The 20987-nt window shown below is 47.7% G+C and overlaps 1 protein-coding gene across 1 annotated transcript; it reads right to left on the bottom strand.

Moving 5' to 3' along the window:
* Positions 1-617: 617 nt before the first annotated feature.
* Positions 618-20202, bottom strand: LOC144153377 (uncharacterized). The gene is made up of 5 exons (XM_077685030.1): positions 19669-20202; positions 12970-13272; positions 9878-10207; positions 7714-8012; positions 618-974 (listed from the first exon to the last, which is right to left on the bottom strand). The coding sequence occupies exons 1-5, from the start codon at positions 20200-20202 to the stop codon at positions 731-733; spliced, it is 1710 nt and encodes a 569-aa protein (XP_077541156.1). The 3' UTR covers positions 618-730.
* Positions 20203-20987: the final 785 nt, after the last annotated feature.

Genomic DNA, 20987 nt, shown 5'->3' with positions numbered 1-20987 from the left:
CGCCTACCCAAAAAAACGGCCGTGTATTTGCCTCCTTCGCTGCAAATGTCACACAAATGCCCCTATATCACCCTCACCTACTTATCATGCTATTATTTTCCCGTCGTGCTCTTCCCGCGATAAACACTGTGGAGGTCTGGAAAAGGCAATTCAATTTGCCTGCATTCGCACGGCTCGCGCGCCATCTATTAAACTTTTTGTTACTCTCAGACTTAGAATGCCGCCCAAGTGCTCAGGCGCGAGCCCTCTTTGTATCTTAGATTAAACATTCATTTCGACGCTTTACTTTTTAATTCGCTATCACGAAAATCGAGCGTAAATATATTTTAATTAAAACAGCACTGCCAGTACAAGTTCGATAATGATCTTTTGCCTGAACCATGCCACATGGCTTCTTTTTGCACAACAATGCGGACAAGTGTGAGTATAGTACCAGATTTAGTAGTATGGAAAAGCTTAGCTTTATAAACTACTTGTTCAAAAATTCTTCGAACTTCTGTTCGCATGGCTAGACCAACACACGCGCAGGCGGACACACAGACAAACATTTTCGGGTTGAAGTGGCCTACCAAATGCCATCGTCTTTAATTATAAGCTTATAATATCGGCATTCTAACCATTGATTGCTCCAAAACGTTGTCCATCACGCTGTGAATATGTATCCGCAATAAGTACAAACAACGTGCTAAATTCTCCAAACGCAGTAAGTCCGCAGTGGGTCCCAACATGCTCATTGCGAGATGGTTTTGCACCGGCAAAACTTCTGCCAGCGGCTCGGTGGCAGGCACCGCGTCTGGTCGCTATACCAGTCCAGCCTCTGCACGAAGTCCACTCGATGGTGCCACCCATCGCGGAGCTGGCCGTACGCCTCGAATCGCGCCAACGGTTCGGTCGTCACGAGAGCCCTCATCAAAACTTTCCCGCTCACGGGGCCACCAAGTACCGAAGCGTCGCCGACGTGCAGGAACTTCCACCTGCATGCAAAGTGAAATCGAATTCCCGACTAAGCAGGTAACAAACATATGCGGACCGTGCAGAGTAAAAAAAAAATTCAGCCCAGTTTCACTAAACGTGAAATCCGCTGAAACATCGGAACATAGGTTTTTTTCTGTCGCCTCGAACGTCAACGAGTTTTCGGCCGAAAACGTCAGCGCCGTCGCCACGCAAATTTTACGTTTCGCACAAGGCTGTGGCTAGCGTTCCGTCTAGACGGACAGAACGCTAGTGCTAAAGTTCCGTCCAAACGGCCCCGTCCAATGCAAGTGCTAAAGTTCCGTCCAAACGGAACGGAGCGCGGCGGGTTATCCTTCCGTCCAGACAAAAATACAACTGAGGGCTTAGCGTTCCGTCCAGACGTAGCCGGCGTAAAATTTGTACAGTTTCGTCCAGACGAAAGCAAAACCGGCTGATTGGGTGCTATGCTCACTCTTCAGATTTGATGCAGAGGTTGCGCCTCCGATAATTGCACTAATGTACCGGGTTCGATTCCCTTCAGACATGCTTTTATTGCGTGTTGTGCCAGCGTTTTGTAACAGCTAACTTCGCATCCACTTTACAATTGACGCGGTGAGAGCAGTCGGTCTTGATTTTGCACTCAACCGGCCGCATGCTACCGCTCGCTAGAACCAAGGCCGACGTATCCATCGCGAGAGTTCCGATCATCTGCAGTTCGCAATGGCGATTACTTATTAACGGTTATCCTTGCTGGTCAATGAACTGAAGCGGTTCGTTCGGCAGGGTAAATGTCAAGAAAGACTGCTCTCGCTGCTTGTTGCGAAGGGGGCGTGGTCGAGCTTGGCGGTTCGTTTGACGGCCGATCATCTGTAATCATTGAGGGTGATTATTAATCAAATGCCACTCTGGCTAGTCAATGAGCGGAAACGGTTTGACCAGTTGGGTAAAAATCAACAAAACTCAACAAAGGCGATCGGACTAACTCTATCTCCGTCAAAGGGAACTCCAAGCCGCTACCTCGACCACGCCCGCTTCACAACAGGCAGCGAGAGCAGCCTTTCTTGATATTTACCCATCCGAACGAACCACTTCCGCTCACTGGCTAGCCAGAACAACCGTTAATCAGTAATCACCATTACGAACTACAGATGATCGGACGGACGTCATATCCGTCACGGAAAAGATGCCAGTACAACGAAGCAAGTGGCCTATAAAGGGTACACCCCTGCACACAGGTTCTTCTTGGGGCGGAATCAACCTTTAGTACAAAAAAGTACGTTTAACAGTTAAACCTAGATATAACGAAGCTGACAAAAATTCGCAATTTTTCGTTACATCCAGGTTTTCGTTACGTGCAGGTTTCAGAAATCAGAATCAGAAAACCTTTATTTCATGAAGAAAATCAGATACAAAAAATAGGCTGGCGTGAATGAAGCAGGTTAAGGCTGGCGTGAATGAAGCAGAAACGAAACCAGACTGCTAGACGTCAATGCCGGTGAACTCACCATTCAAGGATTTATTTCACAGAGAACAACTGCGTGATTATCGCCTGCTGCTTTCTCACGCGCTTAATCACTACACGGCACTCCAAAGGAGCAAGATCACACTTACCATATGTCCAAACGTAACTCAAGTATCTCTTTTGCCTTTTTAACACTTTTCGGAGCGTTAACACGTTTCAAGGTCCAAACGTATGCTGAAAGAGTGCCTTTTTGCAAACGTGAGGCTCTTTTCCGCACTCAAAATTGTTGAGGGGTTGCTGGCTGGGATATTTTACCGGGCGGCGACGTTCTATCTTTCTCGCCAGCGGAGATGGCCTTTAAAATTTCGAGTATGTCTTGAAAACACGAAACATTTTCCTTTTCTGGCAGCAGGACAGACACTACAGGTAGCAGCGGCGACGCGCTGACAGAAAGGCCTGGGCACCTAACCGACGCCGCACTCACAGGTGGAAGCGCACAGTAGTTTGCTGTGCGAACGAACTTCGCTAAATTAGTGCATTTCTCTATTCTGTTCTTCAGAAAAATGGCAAAAAACAGTGACTTACCGACGTAGCGACTTTGTTACATCAGGGTTAACCATCGCAATGCCTTCGTTACATACAAGTCGCAGACACATTGGCTTCAATGGGGGTGGCAATGGGGAGTTGTAAAACTTCGTTCAATCCAGAAATTCGTTGCATAGAAGTTCGTTACATCCACCTTTACCTGTACTTAGGGATGCTCGTTTTCGGGTTTTATATTTTAACACGGAAGCGTGTTATACCGGGATTTACCAAGACTTCACTGACGTCATATCCGTCACGGAAATGACGCCAGTACACCTTTGCCGAAGCGACCTGCCAGCAGGACGTCGCTCACCAAGCACAAACAGCCGCCGACCCACAAACCGTGCTCAGCTGCAGATTTCGCCGCACATTGCATTTTCGTGTTTTACCGATTCCTATGCCAGAACAATCAACCACAGTTTTAATCAACCGCAGTTTTTTTTGTTTCAACGTATGACCACAAATGCGACAAGTCCTCATCCTTCTGCATTCCAGCTGAAGTTGTCAGCTTCTGTCTAATATAATGTTGAGGTTGCGTTAATATTGTGAACCATGCGGTACTCCGGCTTTTGTCGAATGAGTCACTCGGGCTCGCTGTCACGGCCGTTTCATTGCCCTCGATACAAGTTTAATGTTTGCCCCGACGATTATTTTAGGTGTCCGTTATTTTTTTAACATAAGGCTTCAAATAAACATGTTTAATGCCTGTTTTAAAATATGGCTGTTTTTTTATGTTAATCCTCCAGGAAAACACCTCCTGCCTCGAAAGTTCTCGATCCCAGCGCAAAGTGTCGACTCTGTTTATAGCTACGACTACACAAGGCGTCAGCTTCCGTAGCCGTAATTCTTTTATAGACTCTAAACAATTCAGCATTCTACTCCCAACGGCCGGGAAATTGCAAGACTAAACATAGAATATCAGGCAGTTAAAGGGTTTTTGTGGGCGTGGGTACGAGACATTACCGGTGACCAGTTTCAAGCATAGCGTTAAAACGTTTGACTTCTTTTTCTTTTTTTGACGTGGTGTAATGATCAAAAATACTATAAAACGACTTCGAAGGTGTCACAGCTTGTGCACACGCTACCATTTCCTGGGATAGAAAAATGTAACTTGGTTTCAACAGAGCGTAGCTGATTTAGTCGCCAGCAAGTCTTATACCGAGCTTGTAAACAAGCAGGTGTTCGTCGATTCGTCGAGGTTGCGTTAGGACTTGAACCCACTCCGTACAACACGGTCGGTTGAAACTCGGAGGCAGTGCACCTAGGCTACAAACACCATAACCCCATCGTTCAAGTTTTAACCTTATCTGAAACTTCTAGGGATACGATAACGAAATAAAACTTAAAAGCCGCACATCCATTTTTTTTATTAGTATTAGTCACTAAGAAGCAGCTGGTCGAGGGTCATCATTTGGGGCCGTGAGCCGTCAAAAAATTTTACACGATGTGCTCGTGGCTTTTGTTTTACAAAAAAGTGATCTTTTTGAGGAAATACACCTGTTTTAATCAAGTAATATAGAAAACAGTGTCACGTGAAGCAATATTTCAACATACCTTGAATGCATTTTTTATGCAATGTCCACGGGACAGCATTTAAATCTGCCGCATCTTCTCGCACGTACTCTAATTACTGGGCATTGAAATGGGCACAAATATTTATTTTTAATTCAATTACCGCCATCCCAATTTGGACTATTAAATACTTACGTCTGATAACATTACGAAAATGAAGCCAGCCCCGGATGTATCCATACATCTGTTTGAAATCTTGTTATTCAGGTCACTGGCCGGAATACTATTTCTTGAATTTTTTCGCGAGTATTTCAAGGCGTAAACTCTTTAATCGTGTCATGACCGCGCGACTTAAAGAAGCCAGTTCGCGAGGGTAAGGCTGTCTGCACTAAACATTACCTGTAATATTCTTGCAATAGTACTCTGCACAACGTTGCGTACGTTGTAGTGTGGCGATATAGCACGATTTTCTATATGCATTTACATAAGCGTTGATAATACACGCTTCGCACATGAGCACTCTTTTCGCGCCACTTTTACACAACACCGCTCAGTCAGGAAATGAAAGCTTTCCAGCCTGAAGTTAATATGCACAAAAACTTCCTGTGACTAGAATATCCCTAAACTCTCCATTCGACTTTGCTGACGATAGGCAAAAAAGATGACATTTATTGGATATATAAGTCAACAACAGAAAAAAAAACAGTAGCTTTATTATTGCGATGCGCGCTGAGTTCGTAGCACGTGGTTTCGATCCCGGCCCCTGCGGCACTTTTGTTGCAAAACAATAACGCTTGTGTCGAAATTCCGGCTCACGTTAAATATTCTTGTTCCATCTAGATTATACGGTAGTCCACCACTACAGTGCACCTTAAAGCACAGGCGTAGCTGCGGCAAGTAAGTACTTAAAAAGTGTATTTTAATTTCCCACTGTGTGAGGCGCTTGTTGACGTCCAGTGTTTGGAGCACAGCATTAGACGGCGTTGAGTCGTGTCGATAGGGTAGGAATGATAATTAAAGTGAAGCCTGCGCAGCTCAAATGCTTATTAGGAAGGACTAAGCACCGCGCTTGGCCACTTAACTAGCAAAAATCAGTGCTATATTGTCCTGGCAATAAATTTGTAGTGGTATACAGTTATAGGGCACGCAGAGGTGCAAGCAGCTGATAATGTAAGGTGATATCACCTTTCAGTGCCCTCGAAAGGGGCGGTTTCGCGCACAAACTGCAGCCAAACTCAATGCAAGTGTAGCAGAGGTCAATAGCGCAAGCCCAGAAGCGGAGATGAGGAGCCAGAGGGCGCCACCAAAAGATCTCGCTGTCAATGACAATGCTTCTACAAAGGCACAACGCCCTAGGCTCAGTAAGGCAAAACCGCTGGGATCATGGTTCATGTGCCTTCCCGACAACCATGGAGTTTCATACAATAACAACTAGAGGGGAATCTGGCGCTCCGATTTCCCGCCGCAATGGGCGTGATGAGTATTCTGGATTTGGATTGGCACTCGCTGGCTTGCGGAAGTTACTGTAGATTCGATCGTGTAGACAGCTTCGTTTTCGTCTTGGACGTTCATGAACGCATTTGACTACGCGGGGTGTTGAATGAAGCGTTCAAAAAATACGTTTCTCATCGAACTGAATGCCGCACGCGGACTGATGCCGCCCTGAATCGAAATGCTTTATAACACAGAGTTGCGAATCGGATGGGTTATCAAATCATTGCCGTGCAGCGAGCACGAAAACACAAATGACGGTGCTCTGTGCGGCAAAGTTGCCTGCGAATTAGAAGTTGCGGCGCTGCTCATTCGGCAGAGCAATCTATTGTCGAAGCTGACGACGGTTGAGAATCGCTTGGAACAGCCCCACACGTTTCATGCGAACACCGGTTCCTACGGCGTAGAACAGCAGCACCGGCGGCTGATAGGAACGCAGCTTGATGAATGTCACTAATTCAGGCTAGAATGACTTCTTCAAAGGTAATCGGTCTCTTTTTTAGGAGCACAAAACTTTTCATAGTAGTATAAACTACAAGCGCCGAAACTTTCACAAATAGTTTCTAAAGACGTCCGCGTCATGCTGTAGTTGGCTGCAAATAGCTACCGTGCTCCACAAACCTCGTCGGCTCCGCGTCTGCTTTTTATTAAAACGCGCCGTTTTATTTCGTACAAAACCAGTTTTACGTCACTAACTTGCTTGCTCGTCATGTAATTTGTAAACGGCGAACCGGGCAATAAGAGTTTTTTTCTCAAAAAACACAATTTGGACAGCCATAGGGCCGTTTCGATCCTACGTAGTCCGCTTCCAGAACTATCCATCATTCCCATTGAAGCGTAAGCCCCGCCGCGGTGTTCGCGTTGACACTAGCGCCAGTTTCCCATCTAGTTATTATTGTATGAAACTCTATGCCGACAACATCCGTTCCCTGTAGTCATCGCACTGGTAGCCAATTTTCGTTGCGTGAGAAACAGATGGGGTATATCAGCAAAAGAATTGCTTCGTCGATTCGCGGGCAGACAGTAACAGAAGAGGGAACGACAGGGCAAGTGCGGAAGTAGGTGACGTCACAGCGAGCTTGAAGCGGTAGCGCTGCCTTCGCGCACCTCTACAGGGGCGGGCCCTGGCCACTCGAAGCGCCCGTCGCCACCCGGAATCCCAAAGATAAATTTACTGGTAAGTGTATGCAGGGCCAATTAGGTGCAAAAGGGGAGCGAAAGGGAATGACGGCGGTGAAAGGCCAATACTGGTGGACAACAAAGCGAGCGACAGGCAGCCACTACCGCTGATAAAGCTCCAAAACCTGGCCACTGCAATAGTTAGTGAAGCCCGGGCAAGGCCTCCCCATCAGGCCGAGCGTCCAATTCGCCGGTATGGGGTATGAGACGCAACACATTTTTAGAGATCCCACAAAAAATCTTCCTTTAATTTTTTTCTCTGCCACACCAACACCCCCCACGACTTTTTCCTGTCGCAGCGTTATCTGGGGAGGGGGAAGTTTGAAATGCGTCCGTTTAAATGCCCATTTCTGCGCAATAAAAACATCAAATTCACCGAACAAGAGTGTAGTCTGTTATCAACGGCACTGTCTTTCGAAAGACGGGAAAGTGGTACTCCGTCTTCGGTGTCTGAAAAAGGCAGGTAACTATGACGCTTTCGGCGGCGGTTTTCCCATGTCAGTATTCAACAACCAGCAGCGTGGGCCTACCTTTTACACTGGTTGGGAAAGTGGAGCTGGTTGAGTGCGTTCAGGTAGTGCACCACAAACCGAGCGAATGAGCGCGCAGCCGCCGAACGGCCATCCAAGTTGGTTTGAGCTCCCTGGCAGGCACAGAACTCTGGAGGTATGAAGGCGTCGTCGCAGGCCCTCTCCGGAGGTACGGGTCCGAACAGACTGACACCCCTCTGGGTCGGTCGAAATAAATCCGAGTACCCGTCCGTGTAGCCCGAAAGTACCAGAAGCGTAGCATGTGCGTCGTAGGCCGTCACCAGGCGCCGCTGATTTACCTGCAAACAGTCCAAATTCCTAAATGACGCCCAAAATAATGTGTTACGTCCGATATATCAGCCTTATTTACACGAGCGGTCACGGCATGCTAATTGAAGGTTGTTACGCAATGCAAGCAGCACGGCTTCCTCTGCAGAGAAGCTACCTATTTTTGTTTTAAAGGCGAAGCACTTGCAAGCTTTTTGTTTGTAAAATATGGCTAGAAAACACTAATGTTTTGTGCATTGTTTGCCCCATTTCACGGCGTAGGTTTTTAAACGTTTTGACGTAACGTAATCAGTGCTCACAGCAGATTAAAGTTAGTTCTGCAAATGTAAATGAACAAAAAGTATTGGCATTTATAACAGATCAAACTATTGGCACGAAAGCTGTGGGGCTATTACGAGAAAAGTGTCTTTGGAGCCAAGTATTTTTTGCTTCCCAATCGTGCTTGGCTGGACGCGGATGTTGTGCGCGACAATTCTCCTCTCGGCGTTTAGCCTCATTGTCTCTGCTGAGCTTTGACTGTGCATGCATCATACATAGACACTGTTCACCCACATCTGACTAGGGAGTGAAGTGGAGGTTGCTCATGTCTGGTTCTCAGTGTCCTGTCTAATACACGGCAAAAATATTTCGTCCACACATGTTCTAATAATAGGTCAAAAGATTAAGTTTGCCTACCACTGGCTCTACGTATCTATGAAGGGGGGTAGCTTAGTTACGCAACCGATTACAGCTAACTGCCAACTGCAACTACGAGTTATCACAAGTGCCAATTACGCACACCAAACGGCGGCGTTTCCTGCCGGGGGGAGCAGTATGTTGGGCTCAAAAACGAGATCATCGCTGCGAGGCCCAGTTTGGCTTCAACTAATCGCGTTATAATGGCCATACCGGTGAGACCTCACCCGTTAATCCCCAGCCATACCACCGGGATAGCCCACAACATAACGATGCACTTCCAAATTAAGATAAGAATGAAGGAAGGTCAAAAGTAACGTTTTAAGCCAAATTCGTCATACACTGTCCGTCACGCCAGATGCCCAAGTCTTCGATTAACTTCTTCACCTTCGTCTTTTGGTACCAAAGCTTTTCAGTGGTAGGAGTGTTTCACAGCTTTTCTTTTCCTCGCCAGTTTTTAATCCTGTGCACAGGCAGCAACGCGTGGAATCTCGTTGAAGGTGGGCATGAAAATCTCAGCAATAATATTGTTACGTGGCCACGTAATAACATTACCTGCGGATTCGAAAAATGCAGATGAGCGGGGGCCTCTACCACTCCGACAGCGGGCATCACAAAAAAAGTTTTGTTAGGAACACCCACCTTAGAAGGGTGTTTATGTTACCTGACTATCGCATGCGGCATTGCGCCGCTTCTGGCGAGCTTGCTCGCAGCCATCCTCGGAAAAGACGGTGGTGCCTTCACCACAGCCATGAAGTTCACCGTGCCCCAAACGTCTACTCGTACCTATAGTTTACTCCTTATCTTACACCGACCTCCTTTTCGTTGCCCTCAGACCTCCAAAGAAAACAGAAACTCCCGGCCCCCCTGTCGGCTTCTTCGTGCGTCGCCTGTTGTGGACTTTGGTCGCACTCGACCCCGTTATGAAAGAACAGGGGCAGAGACTTTCCTTCTGAAATGATTAGACACTACGTCTTACTGTTGCACCAGAATGCCTCACGCTATCGTGTTTCGGTTTGCAGCATACCCTTGTCTGTCATCTCTTCTGAAGAAAAAGTTACTACGGAGATTTTTTTATAACTGGCTGGACAGACCGACCGACCGACAGACAGACAGACAGACAGACAGACAGACAGACAGACAGACAGACAGACAGACAGACAATGCTATTTTTCTCCATTCCGTCGGAAGTTTTTTGCACCTCTAAGTGTACCGCTGCCTCCGGATGCTGACGCAGGAACGCTGGCGGGAGCACCATAAATCCAAAGGGGGTCTTGTCCTCGTGCCGCCCGATTTCCGTGGTTCTGGAATTTCCGAACCGGGGTCCGTGGTCGCTGAGCAGCACCACAGCCGTGTCTTCGAAGGCCCTCCGCTCGTGCATGGCCCGCAGCAGTGCATGGACGGGCTCGTCCAACATTAGCAGTGCATGATCGTTCGCGTGAGGAACGTCTGAGAGCCACACGTACGCAAACAGTCGCTGGCCGTCTTCAGCGTTGAGCCGCAGTACGTCGTCGAGGTACTCGAGGAAGACCTGTGAGGGTTCGTATTCAAGCTCCCGTTACTAAGCCATGATCCCTTGTGTAGATAAGCGGAATTATATTTCCGAGTAGCGCGATTTGCTAAACACTAGTTACATTGATAACAAACAGATATAGATCTTGCGGAAATTGATCCACCCTACTCGAAGCATGCAGTTTGGTGGGAATACAGGAAACTTCACTGATCAGGAACGAATTCACTACAACGTAGCGGTTGCCTTCAACTGAATATGAATTAGTGGATTTTTTTTCAGAAGCACATGTTATTTGTACGACAATAGTGAGTTCGTGATAGCGTTTCGCAACACTCGAAGTACTGATCTTCTGTTCGCGTGTCAGGGAAGGCTGATCGAGCTTTCTCTAGACCTTGAACGCGCGTAAACATGGGTATCAAAAATTTGTGGGGTAAGTTGCTCATGGACATGGGTAAGAGAACGCACACAAACCACCCTGAAAAGAACCATTCTTTTTCTTGGTTCTTTTTTTCCTTTCCTTTCCATTTTTTTTAATAAAGGCGATAAAAGCTTGAAAAAACGTGTTGTACTGCAGTGGCTTCTTGATCTAACTCCGCAATCTCATCATTGAAGACATTTTACTTCCTCCGCATGGCTGAGTGCAGTGACGTCAGACGTTTTTCGAAACCACAGAAAAAGTAATTTTCAGGAGTCGTTTGTTAATACCCAAGTTCTCACAATTTCGTGTTTACGGCAGCCGTTTGACACTTCAATCGCGTTTATGTGGTTACAAAGACCAATCAGTGGGTTTCGGGGGGCTAATCAAACGGCCATTACTGCCGGTATAAATATGATTTATTATAACCGTCAAAATCTTCTCACCGTTTTTGTATGGTAATGGTTATTGCTGCCTTGTGAGCCACCCGTCATGCATACAAAAAACGGGAAAGCCTGCGAAAATGCAATAATTGACTTATATTCTCGCTTTAAGACCGAAACACTTCAAATGCCTCTGTAACCGTCAAACTCTTTTCACCGTTTTTTGTATGGCAATGGTTATTGCTGCCTTGTGAGCCACCCGTCATGCATACAAAAACGGGAAAGCCTGCGAAAATGCAATAATTGACTTATATTCTCGCTTTAAGACCGAAACACTTCAAATGTCTCTGCCGTCGTCGGCCGCCACTTTGGGATTTGTGTCACTGGGCAGCCACTCAGTCTGGTTTTCACAGCGAGGCTGTATATGTCTTATCTCCCGGTTCTCACTCCGAAGAAGCCGCTTTACTCGCCAGAGCCCTTAACCTCCTCTTTCGCACCAACAACGCCTGTCGTTCACTCGGGGGACGAAGAGCGAAAATTGAAGGAACGCAGGCGCGCACAGAAGCGCTAGTGGAAGCGAAAGCAGGCGACACTTGGTGCTGCCTCAAGTTCCACCTCTTCACGTAGCTGCAAATCCCTCCAGGATGAAATGCAATTTGCCTGCTTGGAACGCCGACGTCAGCCAATAGCGATAATATATAAATTCACTCTAGCCACACCCCACGACATCAAAACCCACCATACAGCAACACCTTTTTTCGTATTTGCTTCTCCAAAGGCTCCTGGAGTGGCGTTTTTTTTTTTTCTGGTGTTGCTCTCGTCCAGCTGGTGTATGTCACGTCTGAGCATGCGCACATCGCCGGTTGATCATTTATGCGTGCATTCCAGGTGAGAAGGGCAGGGGGCGTGTACGCTCAGGCAGGCTTCACGCGTTCACTGTTGACGTACCCGATCTGCTGGGGGAGATTTCAACTTGTACATCTCACGGCACGATGCCACCTGACTACTGCACGCCATGATCTAGCGGTTTGGGTTGGTGTGTTGCTAAATAACAAGATGCCTAAGACGCCGAAAGTAAATGGACAGCTCCATGTCTGTCCTCTAGAATAACGCTGTAGCGATTTCAAATTTTATTCACCTAACTACCTAGGAAGTATGTTCAATCGCAGATGACAAACAAACGTGTTCTGTTTCATGCACGTCTTGCGTTGCTTCAAGCTTCGCTGGCCATCCTTCTCAACGGAGTGGAAGAGCATATCGTTTCTCCCTCTCTTTTTTCCTGGAAGGTTCTGCTAATGAGCTTCCTAAACCCCCAGTGCCTCTTATTTGATCCCGCTCGTCACATTCTCTCGGCAAGCGTGCCGGTAATTTTACGTGGAAAGTTCTGCAGTCTGTTTTGTGTCTGCGTATGGTACTCACCCAAAATGCTTCCGAAAGCCGCTTACAATTCTTTCATTAGGACTTTTTGCGGGAACCTATGAATAATCTCTTCTTGTATAAGCTCTTCATAGGACCAAAATATCCAATTAATATATACGTCAGCGCGAAGTATGGTGGATTTGATGATTTTCTTTCAGCACATAGCTAAACTATGGTTTTATCAGTGGATCGTTTTCAAATGCAGAACGTGACAGCACATTTTATCATTTAGCTCACGCGTATCTTCAACTTGACATCTTCAGCGATTAAAATGTCAGGACACCCCTGACGTGGTTTGGTACCAGTTGATTGATTGATCGTGGGGTTTAACGCGCCGACGCAACGCAGGCGATGAGGCGCGCCGTAGTGGAGGGCTCCGGATTAATTTTGACCACCTGGGGATCTTTATCGTGTGCCGAAATCTCGTACACACGGGCGTTTTTGCTTTTCGCCTCCATCAGAAAAGCGGCCGCCGCGGCCGGGAATCGAACCCGCGACCTCGTGCTCAGCAGCGCAACGCCTTAGCCACTGAGCCACCGCGGCGGGTGGTACCAGTTCCTGACCTGTGTCTTCAGCCGCGAACCGGCGCAGTAGTTGTCGAGGCCACCTTCAGCGGACATGGCGTCGATGATGGGCTGGGGATAGTAGTCGGTCGGCGGTTTTCTGAAGCCCCTCAGGTCGGGGTAAACGAACAGGCCCAGCCGTGGCATCTCTTCCAGGAACAAAGTGACGTATCCGCGAGCGCCGAATACGCTCCACAGATGCGGTAGCGTGTCGAAGGGCTTGTAGTGGAATAGCCTCTCGGCGTATTCGCTGGGCAGACCCGTCAGCAGCGGGATCTGATTGCCGAACGAGTTGTCACCCACCTGTGAAGAGAGTTAACGCAAAGATACATATTAGTAACAAAGCCATGGTATGGCAGAAGTTGGGCTAGAGATAAGCTTCAACACTGAGCATTTGCGACAACTTTCTCAACAAGGACGAAGTGGAAATTGGGAGATAATAACTTGCGCCCGTTCGATCTACAAAATGCGCACGGAAAAAACTCACGCACGAGTCTATACCTGTCGCCTTTGGAGTACCAAAACTACAAATGTAACGGCATCCCACTTTGCCAAACTGTTCTTATATTCTTTTTTTTTTAGCTAACTAAACGCGAAAAGTTTTGTCCGTGTTCGCCTGTCGGTCTATCGATTCAACCGCTCGGCCAAACAAGTAGGAGCCATTCCACGTTGTGAAGTTGGATGACGAGGGAAACGTTTTAGCACACGACGTATTTGTGGCATATTTTAGGCGAAGGGTAGGCGGAGATTTTAAAGACGATAGTCTTTCTTGGGCTACTTAAACCCAGAAATTTTGGTCTGTCTGTATGTCTGTGTGTCCGTCTGTCTGTCTGTGACTCGATTCAGCCACCCGGCCAAAGTAAAACAATGCCTGCGCAACAGTCTTATATAGTCACAGCTAAATCTGCCCATCTAAGCCCGGTGTAATGTTCATACTTGTCAGCATTGTTGAAGAACCACAAGACATTACGCAAATATAAGAGAACATAATAATACAGAAGTGATATTTGCAGTACTCCTTTATAAAAAAATCATACATGCTTGATTTTTGCGAAATTAAATACTTCATCAACTGCAGAAAAAAAATCACTCCGCCGTCGCCTGCTGTCGCCCGCGCCACTATAGCTTCTGGCGGCATTTTAAGAAATCAACCGGCAACTGTTACGAAAGGTTCCACTACATAGGTTCCACGTTCTTCTTGCAACGCACGTGGAGTAGGGAAACGCGGTTCTATAAACGTTGAAGTAGGGCGCCTCGATTCACGCGCGTCTTCGCCGTACGGCAGCGTTGGCATTGAGACACCCGGACTGGAGCACTGAAACGCGGTAAATTTAAAATGATTTAAGCTAACCTTTGGCGTCTTTACCTTGGGAGGAGCGCGACGCAAGGAGATCAAAATAAGAGGTGAGCGGGAAGGCAAAAAAAGGCATTTACTTGGCAAAAGTCGATGAAGACTATCGTCTTTTGTCGACATTTTCGGCGAAAGGAGCAGATACGCGGCAAATTTTTTGGTCCCGCGAGAGTTGGCGGCGGTCATCCCTAAAAAAGAGTTCTGCCACTAGGACACTATACTTCAATGAAATCGCAGCCGTAATTTTAGTGTGGTTGGCCATGACTGAACCTAGTTAATCGAGCGACAACACGGTTTTTTTTGTTTTTTTTTTTTTTTTTTGCAGACGGCGCGCAATGAACTCGCGCTCAGTTGGAACTCAAAGCAAAACACCGACGCTGCACGGTACCTTTCGCGCTCTAGGTGCGAACGCATGGTGAACTTGGACGCACCCCTTACCCCTTGCGTCATTTTCTGATTACTCGCTCTCTTATTTTTTCCCATTATCCCCTCCCCACACCCCTACGAGCGGTCAGACCCATTTCGCATTATCCCTCCCCCCCCCCCCCCCCCCAACACCAACAAACGAGCAGTCAGACGTTTTCACAGCGCAATCTCACAAGGGGCTAGCATGACCTTGAGTGATCGTGAAGGTCATACTGACGCTACGCAGAGCGAGCCGTTCCCTGCGTTTGACGTGGCGAACTAAGCTTCGCCCATAAACAGTTGAAAGAACGCTCGAACGCAAATTGTACGTAGCAAGACCATTCCAAACTGATAAACCAGCTTACATGCCTCATATATGAACATATTATCTAGCTCAAAAGAAACATTATGTACATTTGGGGCAAAATGTAAATACATAGGCGAGAAACAGCGTCATAATTAAAAATATTTGTTGAATAGGTTCTGACACTAGAAAGAAGAAAATAACGGCTTAAAAATAGTACTCCGGAGAGGTCAGAAAAAAGCTAACAGCAAAGAAAACCGCTAGAGCTCGAGCTGTTAAGAGCAGAATCGAGACAAAAGGTCCCAAAAGATGGCATGGGAGAAGTGCGAACGCGCAAAGCTTAATTTAGCAAACTTCTATTTCATTAATCACTAAAGCAGCGAGAGGGAGATGAAGGGCGTAAGGGGTAAGAAAGGGAGAGAGAAATGGGTGATGCTTGGAAAAAGAAGCAGAAAGCTGACGTTTTCCGATGGCCTTTGCAGAGAAGCAAGCAGATACGCGTCGAATAATTTGTCATATTGGCACTCGACGGCTAATAAATTGCTTTTTATACTCGTTTCCCGGTCCGCGTTGCATGCAGTGACCAAAAAAATTAAAGCCGTTCCACTCAATGTGAAAGCTGTCGGGAGTGCAAAACAGTGATTCACAATAATGGGCTGTAGCGCCGTTATCCACTCACTGCTACCACCCAACGCATTTCGAATTTCCCGCCTTCGCTGTACTCGCGTGCGCCCCGCCTGAAACTGCGCCAGCGAGAGTTCTGTTCTGTTTGTGCTTGCTTTTCCTCCCGCAAATGGGGGCGTTGCACTGCAACTTTTTTCGATAACTATCGTAAAAAGCAACCCAACGAGCACTCCTAACAAAATGAATGCCGGTGCTGCCGGTTAATTACGTACATTTTGCCTCAAACGTACATGCAGTTACTGAACAACGGAAAGGTGTGTGACAAGCGCCAGCGTTTCACGAGTTTCGAACGCTTATGAGTGTATAAAGAAAGCGCTTGGCTTTCGAAGCCTCTGGGTTACGCCGCGATGAGACAGCCGCTACGATTGAATTACGTGTGGCTCTACTTGGGGCCAGTGAACGAGCTACGACGACAAGGCGAGCCCCTAAAGCGCTCTGCTCTTAATATGTCGTCTTTCTAGCAAAGCGAACAGAACGCCGGCTCCAATCTAATTACTACCCTCACGCACCCTCATTCACGATGTGTACTCCCCTACCTACCCTTCCACCGGCAAATTCTGCCCTTCGCCCTGCACTCTCTACCTCATGGTACGGCAGTGCCAATACAGCCCATCTCTAACCCCTAATCCCCAACCAACCTGCGGGCAGTGGGCAGGCCAGCTGAACAGCTCCGACCTTGCATACCAGCGCCGGCTGGTGGTAAAAACCGGGACGTCCAGTGAAACCCAGGCCAACACCTCCTGTATTTTACAATGTGAAACCAATCAGCCCCGAGCGGCCAACCAAGCCCGTTCTTTCTACTTCGGCCACTCTCCCCAATTGCTAGCCTTCCCGGTCCTTTAGTCCCGTGACCGATTAATCTTGGGGCGACGCGTGGTATAAACTGATAACGCTGGAAAAACGTGCTCCACCGCGGTTCTGAGTTTTCTAACTCTGGGGGGAGCGCCGTTACTTCGGAAATATCAAGAATCAGTTGCTTTGGCAACCAGGCACAAGCCGCTCTCGAATTTAGTTACGGTCGGGTGATCCCGGTTAATATCGGGGCCCCACCTTACGATATGCGGGCACCGCAGGCGTACCACTAATTCCCTTTGCGAAGAGGGAGATGCGTTTGGCATTGTAAAATACAGGAGGCGATGCCCAGGCTTACCTCGACTATACTAGGCGTTTCTCCACCCGGCGCAAAGAGTGGGTTATTGTGGGTACTTTTAACGTGATAAGAGTAGTTTCCGGGATTTTGAGGGTTTATAACTCGTACTAAACTACTGCAGCGACAATAAACAAACCACGAGGGGAAAAGCAGACGATGCCACGCATTGTGCACAATCTCTCTCCAAAATGCGCGCCAGGGTTGACATCCGGGTTCGTTGCTCAGTCGGAGTAAAACACTTCATGAGATATTGCCTTTCTTAAATTGTACTGGAGTATAAGGCCTCTTACCGAACGGACACCTTAACATCAGCGCTTGCTACAAATAAAAGTTTACACTTTCTCTCTCTCTCTCTCTCTCTCTCTCTCTCTCTCTCTCTCTCTCTCTCACTTAGTAACTGTAAATAAAGAGAACTTTGTAGTTTGTAAATCCCATATGAAGAAAAATCTTAAAAATGCAATGTACTTGCAAGTGGTAAAACCTCATATATACCTCGAAGAAACTGCTTTCTTGTGTAGGTGAGCACGGTACATTCGTTCGACTGCCACCTGTGAAGTGACATTTCTATACGGCAGAAGGTTTCTCGGAGGAAGGACAGTGCGCTTTACGAAGCGCGGAAAACCGGAGGTAGCTGTGGTAACAAAGTATATTGCCGAGCTCAGATGCAATCCGGGTTTGGAGTTCAGCCCTCCGGGTAGGCTGCCATTGCGAGATTTCTTAACAGAAGCTCGTGGCCACACAGTGCTTCCTACGTCAAATGGGCTCAAATCATTGCCCTGTCTCCTCCTAACCATACTACACTGCAGCAGGAGCAGCGACTGCTAGTGCTGGCCACCGCATTTCGCCGATGCCATCGCCACAATCCAGCCGATTCCCTTTAGGACCGCCGGAGAAATATAGACGTTCAGAGAGTGGGAAGCGGGGGCGGGTCGCGGTGATCGGAGGACTCCTTGAAAGGCGAACGCCCTTCTTTTCGAGTTTCCCTACCCGCGTTACCCCGAGCAATGCAGCCCGCATAACAATGCCTGTTGCGTCGCACGCTTTCCATCGAGAACAGCAAAACGGCCTATAGTTCGTCCCCTAATCCACGGCGTGGAGTGCGCCGGCGGCAGTTCCGCTGTGTCACTGTGAAACTCGTTTCTCGGGAGAAGGCTTACGAGTGAGGAAGGGCAGGAACAGGAAACACGAGCCGTTCGCCTACTGACGTCTTCGCAACGTAACCATCTGCACAATCGAAGGAAGCAAACTCCGCACTCTTTCTCCACCCTGTTTTATAGGGGTGTGGCGTCTCCTGTCGCCGTCGTAATCGTCGTCTCATGTAGTCACAGTAATAAAACGCCGGGGGACTCGTTTGCGCCTCGCGTTGGGACGCTTCGTAACGCGTACTAAAAAAACACGGGGAACTCGTTTACGCCTCGCGCTAGAATGCTTCGTGCTTAAAAGACACAAAACATTTACAGCAAAGTTGTATACCTCTACCCCCAATGGTTCCATCTCCGTGGGAAAAACCGCCAAGGCGCCAAGAATACACTTAAACACTGCATGCTTCGCCCCTCCGCAGTTTTTCCGTTAGTGGAGATGGCCCGGGATTTGTTCTGTTGCTGTCGCTCGCACTATTTTATAACGACGCGGATCGACGCAGAAATTACTGCCCATATATTGCTCAAGCAATGAAAGTACGCAGGATGGGTGATGATGTAACAACAACTCAACGCGCCGCTATGGTGTTAATTTTTGACGCAGCCATACGCCTACGTCTTTTAAAACAGCACAAAAGAAGAGCACGTGGCTGTCTCTTCCCTTTGTTACGCACTTTATTCAAATGGCTGCAACTGCGCGCGACGTTTTGCTTTGCATCACCCGTAGTGGTTTCTTTAAACGCAACTCCACAGAATACGCACAATTTTAATTCTCTGCCTGTTGAAGGATACGTCCAGCTTACTCCTAAAACAATATCCGACAGCAATTGATCCTAAAAGGAAGCGCCATAGGCGCTCGTCCCTACATGTCTCTATCGTGGTCACATGACGAGCCGCGAATTACTTCTTAGCAGTCAGCTTCAACCACTCTGACTTGTACTTCCCTCCTATTTGAAGTGTACAATGCAACATTTTATGCCTCTGCTACAGCTGCCGCTTGCATTGTTTCCATCGACTTTGATACGTCCCATTCAGAGCGGGACGGGATGTATAAAGTTGTGCAAGACAATGTCAAGTACATGTAAAAAGCCAGCTAAAGAACAAAAGTTAACAAATGAGTTCAAACCTTCCTGGTTCCAGGCTGTGCAAGCCTTAGACAGCGGACTGTTATCAAAATTCGGGGCGCCATTCTAGCGTTGTTTGTACGTGAGCTCAGTTCTTGGATTAGGTCGCCCAAGAAAACGGAGTCACACATTTCTGCTCCACGCACTTCAGACAACTTAGGAACTTCCTCAAAACATTGTTCAACCTTTTTGAGTAACACAAATCTTGGAAATCCTTTGTGTACCCATGGGACATCATGGTAGAAATTGTTTATCTTGACCGTAATCGCCTGCGTTTCAGCAGTAAGAGCACTTTATAGCCGTTTTATCCATGAAACAAAAGCAAGAAACCGGGTGAGAAAATGTATCTGCTGCTAGCGACGACATCCCAGGCAGTGATACCTTCACCTTTCCTTCTGATTTCTGGCACGACGAAAAGACGAGTAGTGCTATGAAGCCCTGCTGCAAAGCTTTTACCGAAAATGGCCCATACTGCGAGCATATCCACCCCACACGGCTGCATAAACTGAAGTGAATGCGCCATTTCGTTTATAGTCTCTTACCTTGTTGTAACCAAGGAACTCGAAGGCGTTGAGCTCTTGCATCAGAAATTGTCTCGTAAGCTTCATATGGCGGCCAAAGTTGATTCGAGAGGTCATGTCGATTCCCAACAAAACCACGTTCATCTGACCTTTCTCTCGAAACCCACGGCTAGTCGCCTTACTCGTCTTTTTGGCCTTTTTCCGCGCAAACAGGAAGTAGTCGGTAAAAAGCGTCTCTATTCCTGCTTCGCACGTGACTGCGACGTACTCCTCTGCCAAAGGTTGACCGGAGGCAAACGGTCGGGGAGTCCCAAAAGCGTGGCTCAGATCTGGAACTCGACTGGTCGCGTTCCTTTTCACTTCCCGGTAAGAGCAGTTCAAACGCTGAGCCGAGCTGTCACCATAGTACTGTGCCAGCCTCGTCTTGTTGAGCCCAAGCACATTCCCGTTGCGATAGACGACGGTGGGTCGGCGTCCGGGGCAGCGCCAGCGTAAGCTCGTGTCGGCAGTGTTGGCGTGACGTATGGTCCAGTGAAACGACGGGTAGAGAGGCATGGTGCAGCCCGGGAGGTCAAGGAGGGGATCCGAGTTTTGAAGTCTTACCATTGTGTCGAGGACATTCGGCAGGATTCGTTTATGTACGTGGTAGGAAGCGTAGAACGCAATCACATAAACTAAAACGATCAGTGTCCACTTGTGGCTACAGAACCTCCACAGTTTGCTAGCCTTCCTGGCGAAATTCCGTGCCTTCTGCTTTTTCTTCTTAGACTTACGTTGCGAGCAATGACTCGGAGTCTCCCCGGTACTCATCATCTTCTTCTCCTTCTTCTTCTTCTTCTTCTTTTCTTTTACAATAATAACGCATACCCACGGAGGGCGTTGTCAGGGCTTGTGAACGGGCGATTTAGTTAAAAGCGCATTAATATCGGCAAAAAGAATGACATGCAGAAAAACAGCTAGCTAAAATCCAGTGACTGAGGGCATAATAAAAAGGCCCGTGTCATCAGAAGAGTTTTCCACCGGCACAAATGAAATCTGGAAATCGCGAGTAATTCCTTTTCTTGCGTCGCCGAGACTGCTATACTGAAATGAAAGTACCGAGGTTTTACCTTGGAAGCATTAAATGGCCCTTTGCACGATAAAGCCGGCGTCCGGCATCAGCGTTGGCGTGTGGGACAGACAAAATCGAAATAAGCTCGCACTATAACAGGTAGCGAAGGTAGCGAAGGTAGCGAAGCTTTAAGTAGCGAAGCTGTAGGCAACGTTCATGACCATCACGACTTTAAGTCCATGATTGCAGCCCATTTGCTACTCCTTCGCTGCCGCAACGACCTTTACTC

The sequence above is a fragment of the Haemaphysalis longicornis genome, unplaced genomic scaffold, assembly GCF_048455015.1.
Source record: "Haemaphysalis longicornis isolate Haplotype H1 unplaced genomic scaffold, Haemaphysalis longicornis Haplotype H1 scaffold_9, whole genome shotgun sequence".
NCBI classification, from domain to species: Eukaryota; Metazoa; Arthropoda; class Arachnida; order Ixodida; family Ixodidae; genus Haemaphysalis; species Haemaphysalis longicornis.
This window is presented reverse-complemented; position numbering and strand designations above follow the sequence as displayed.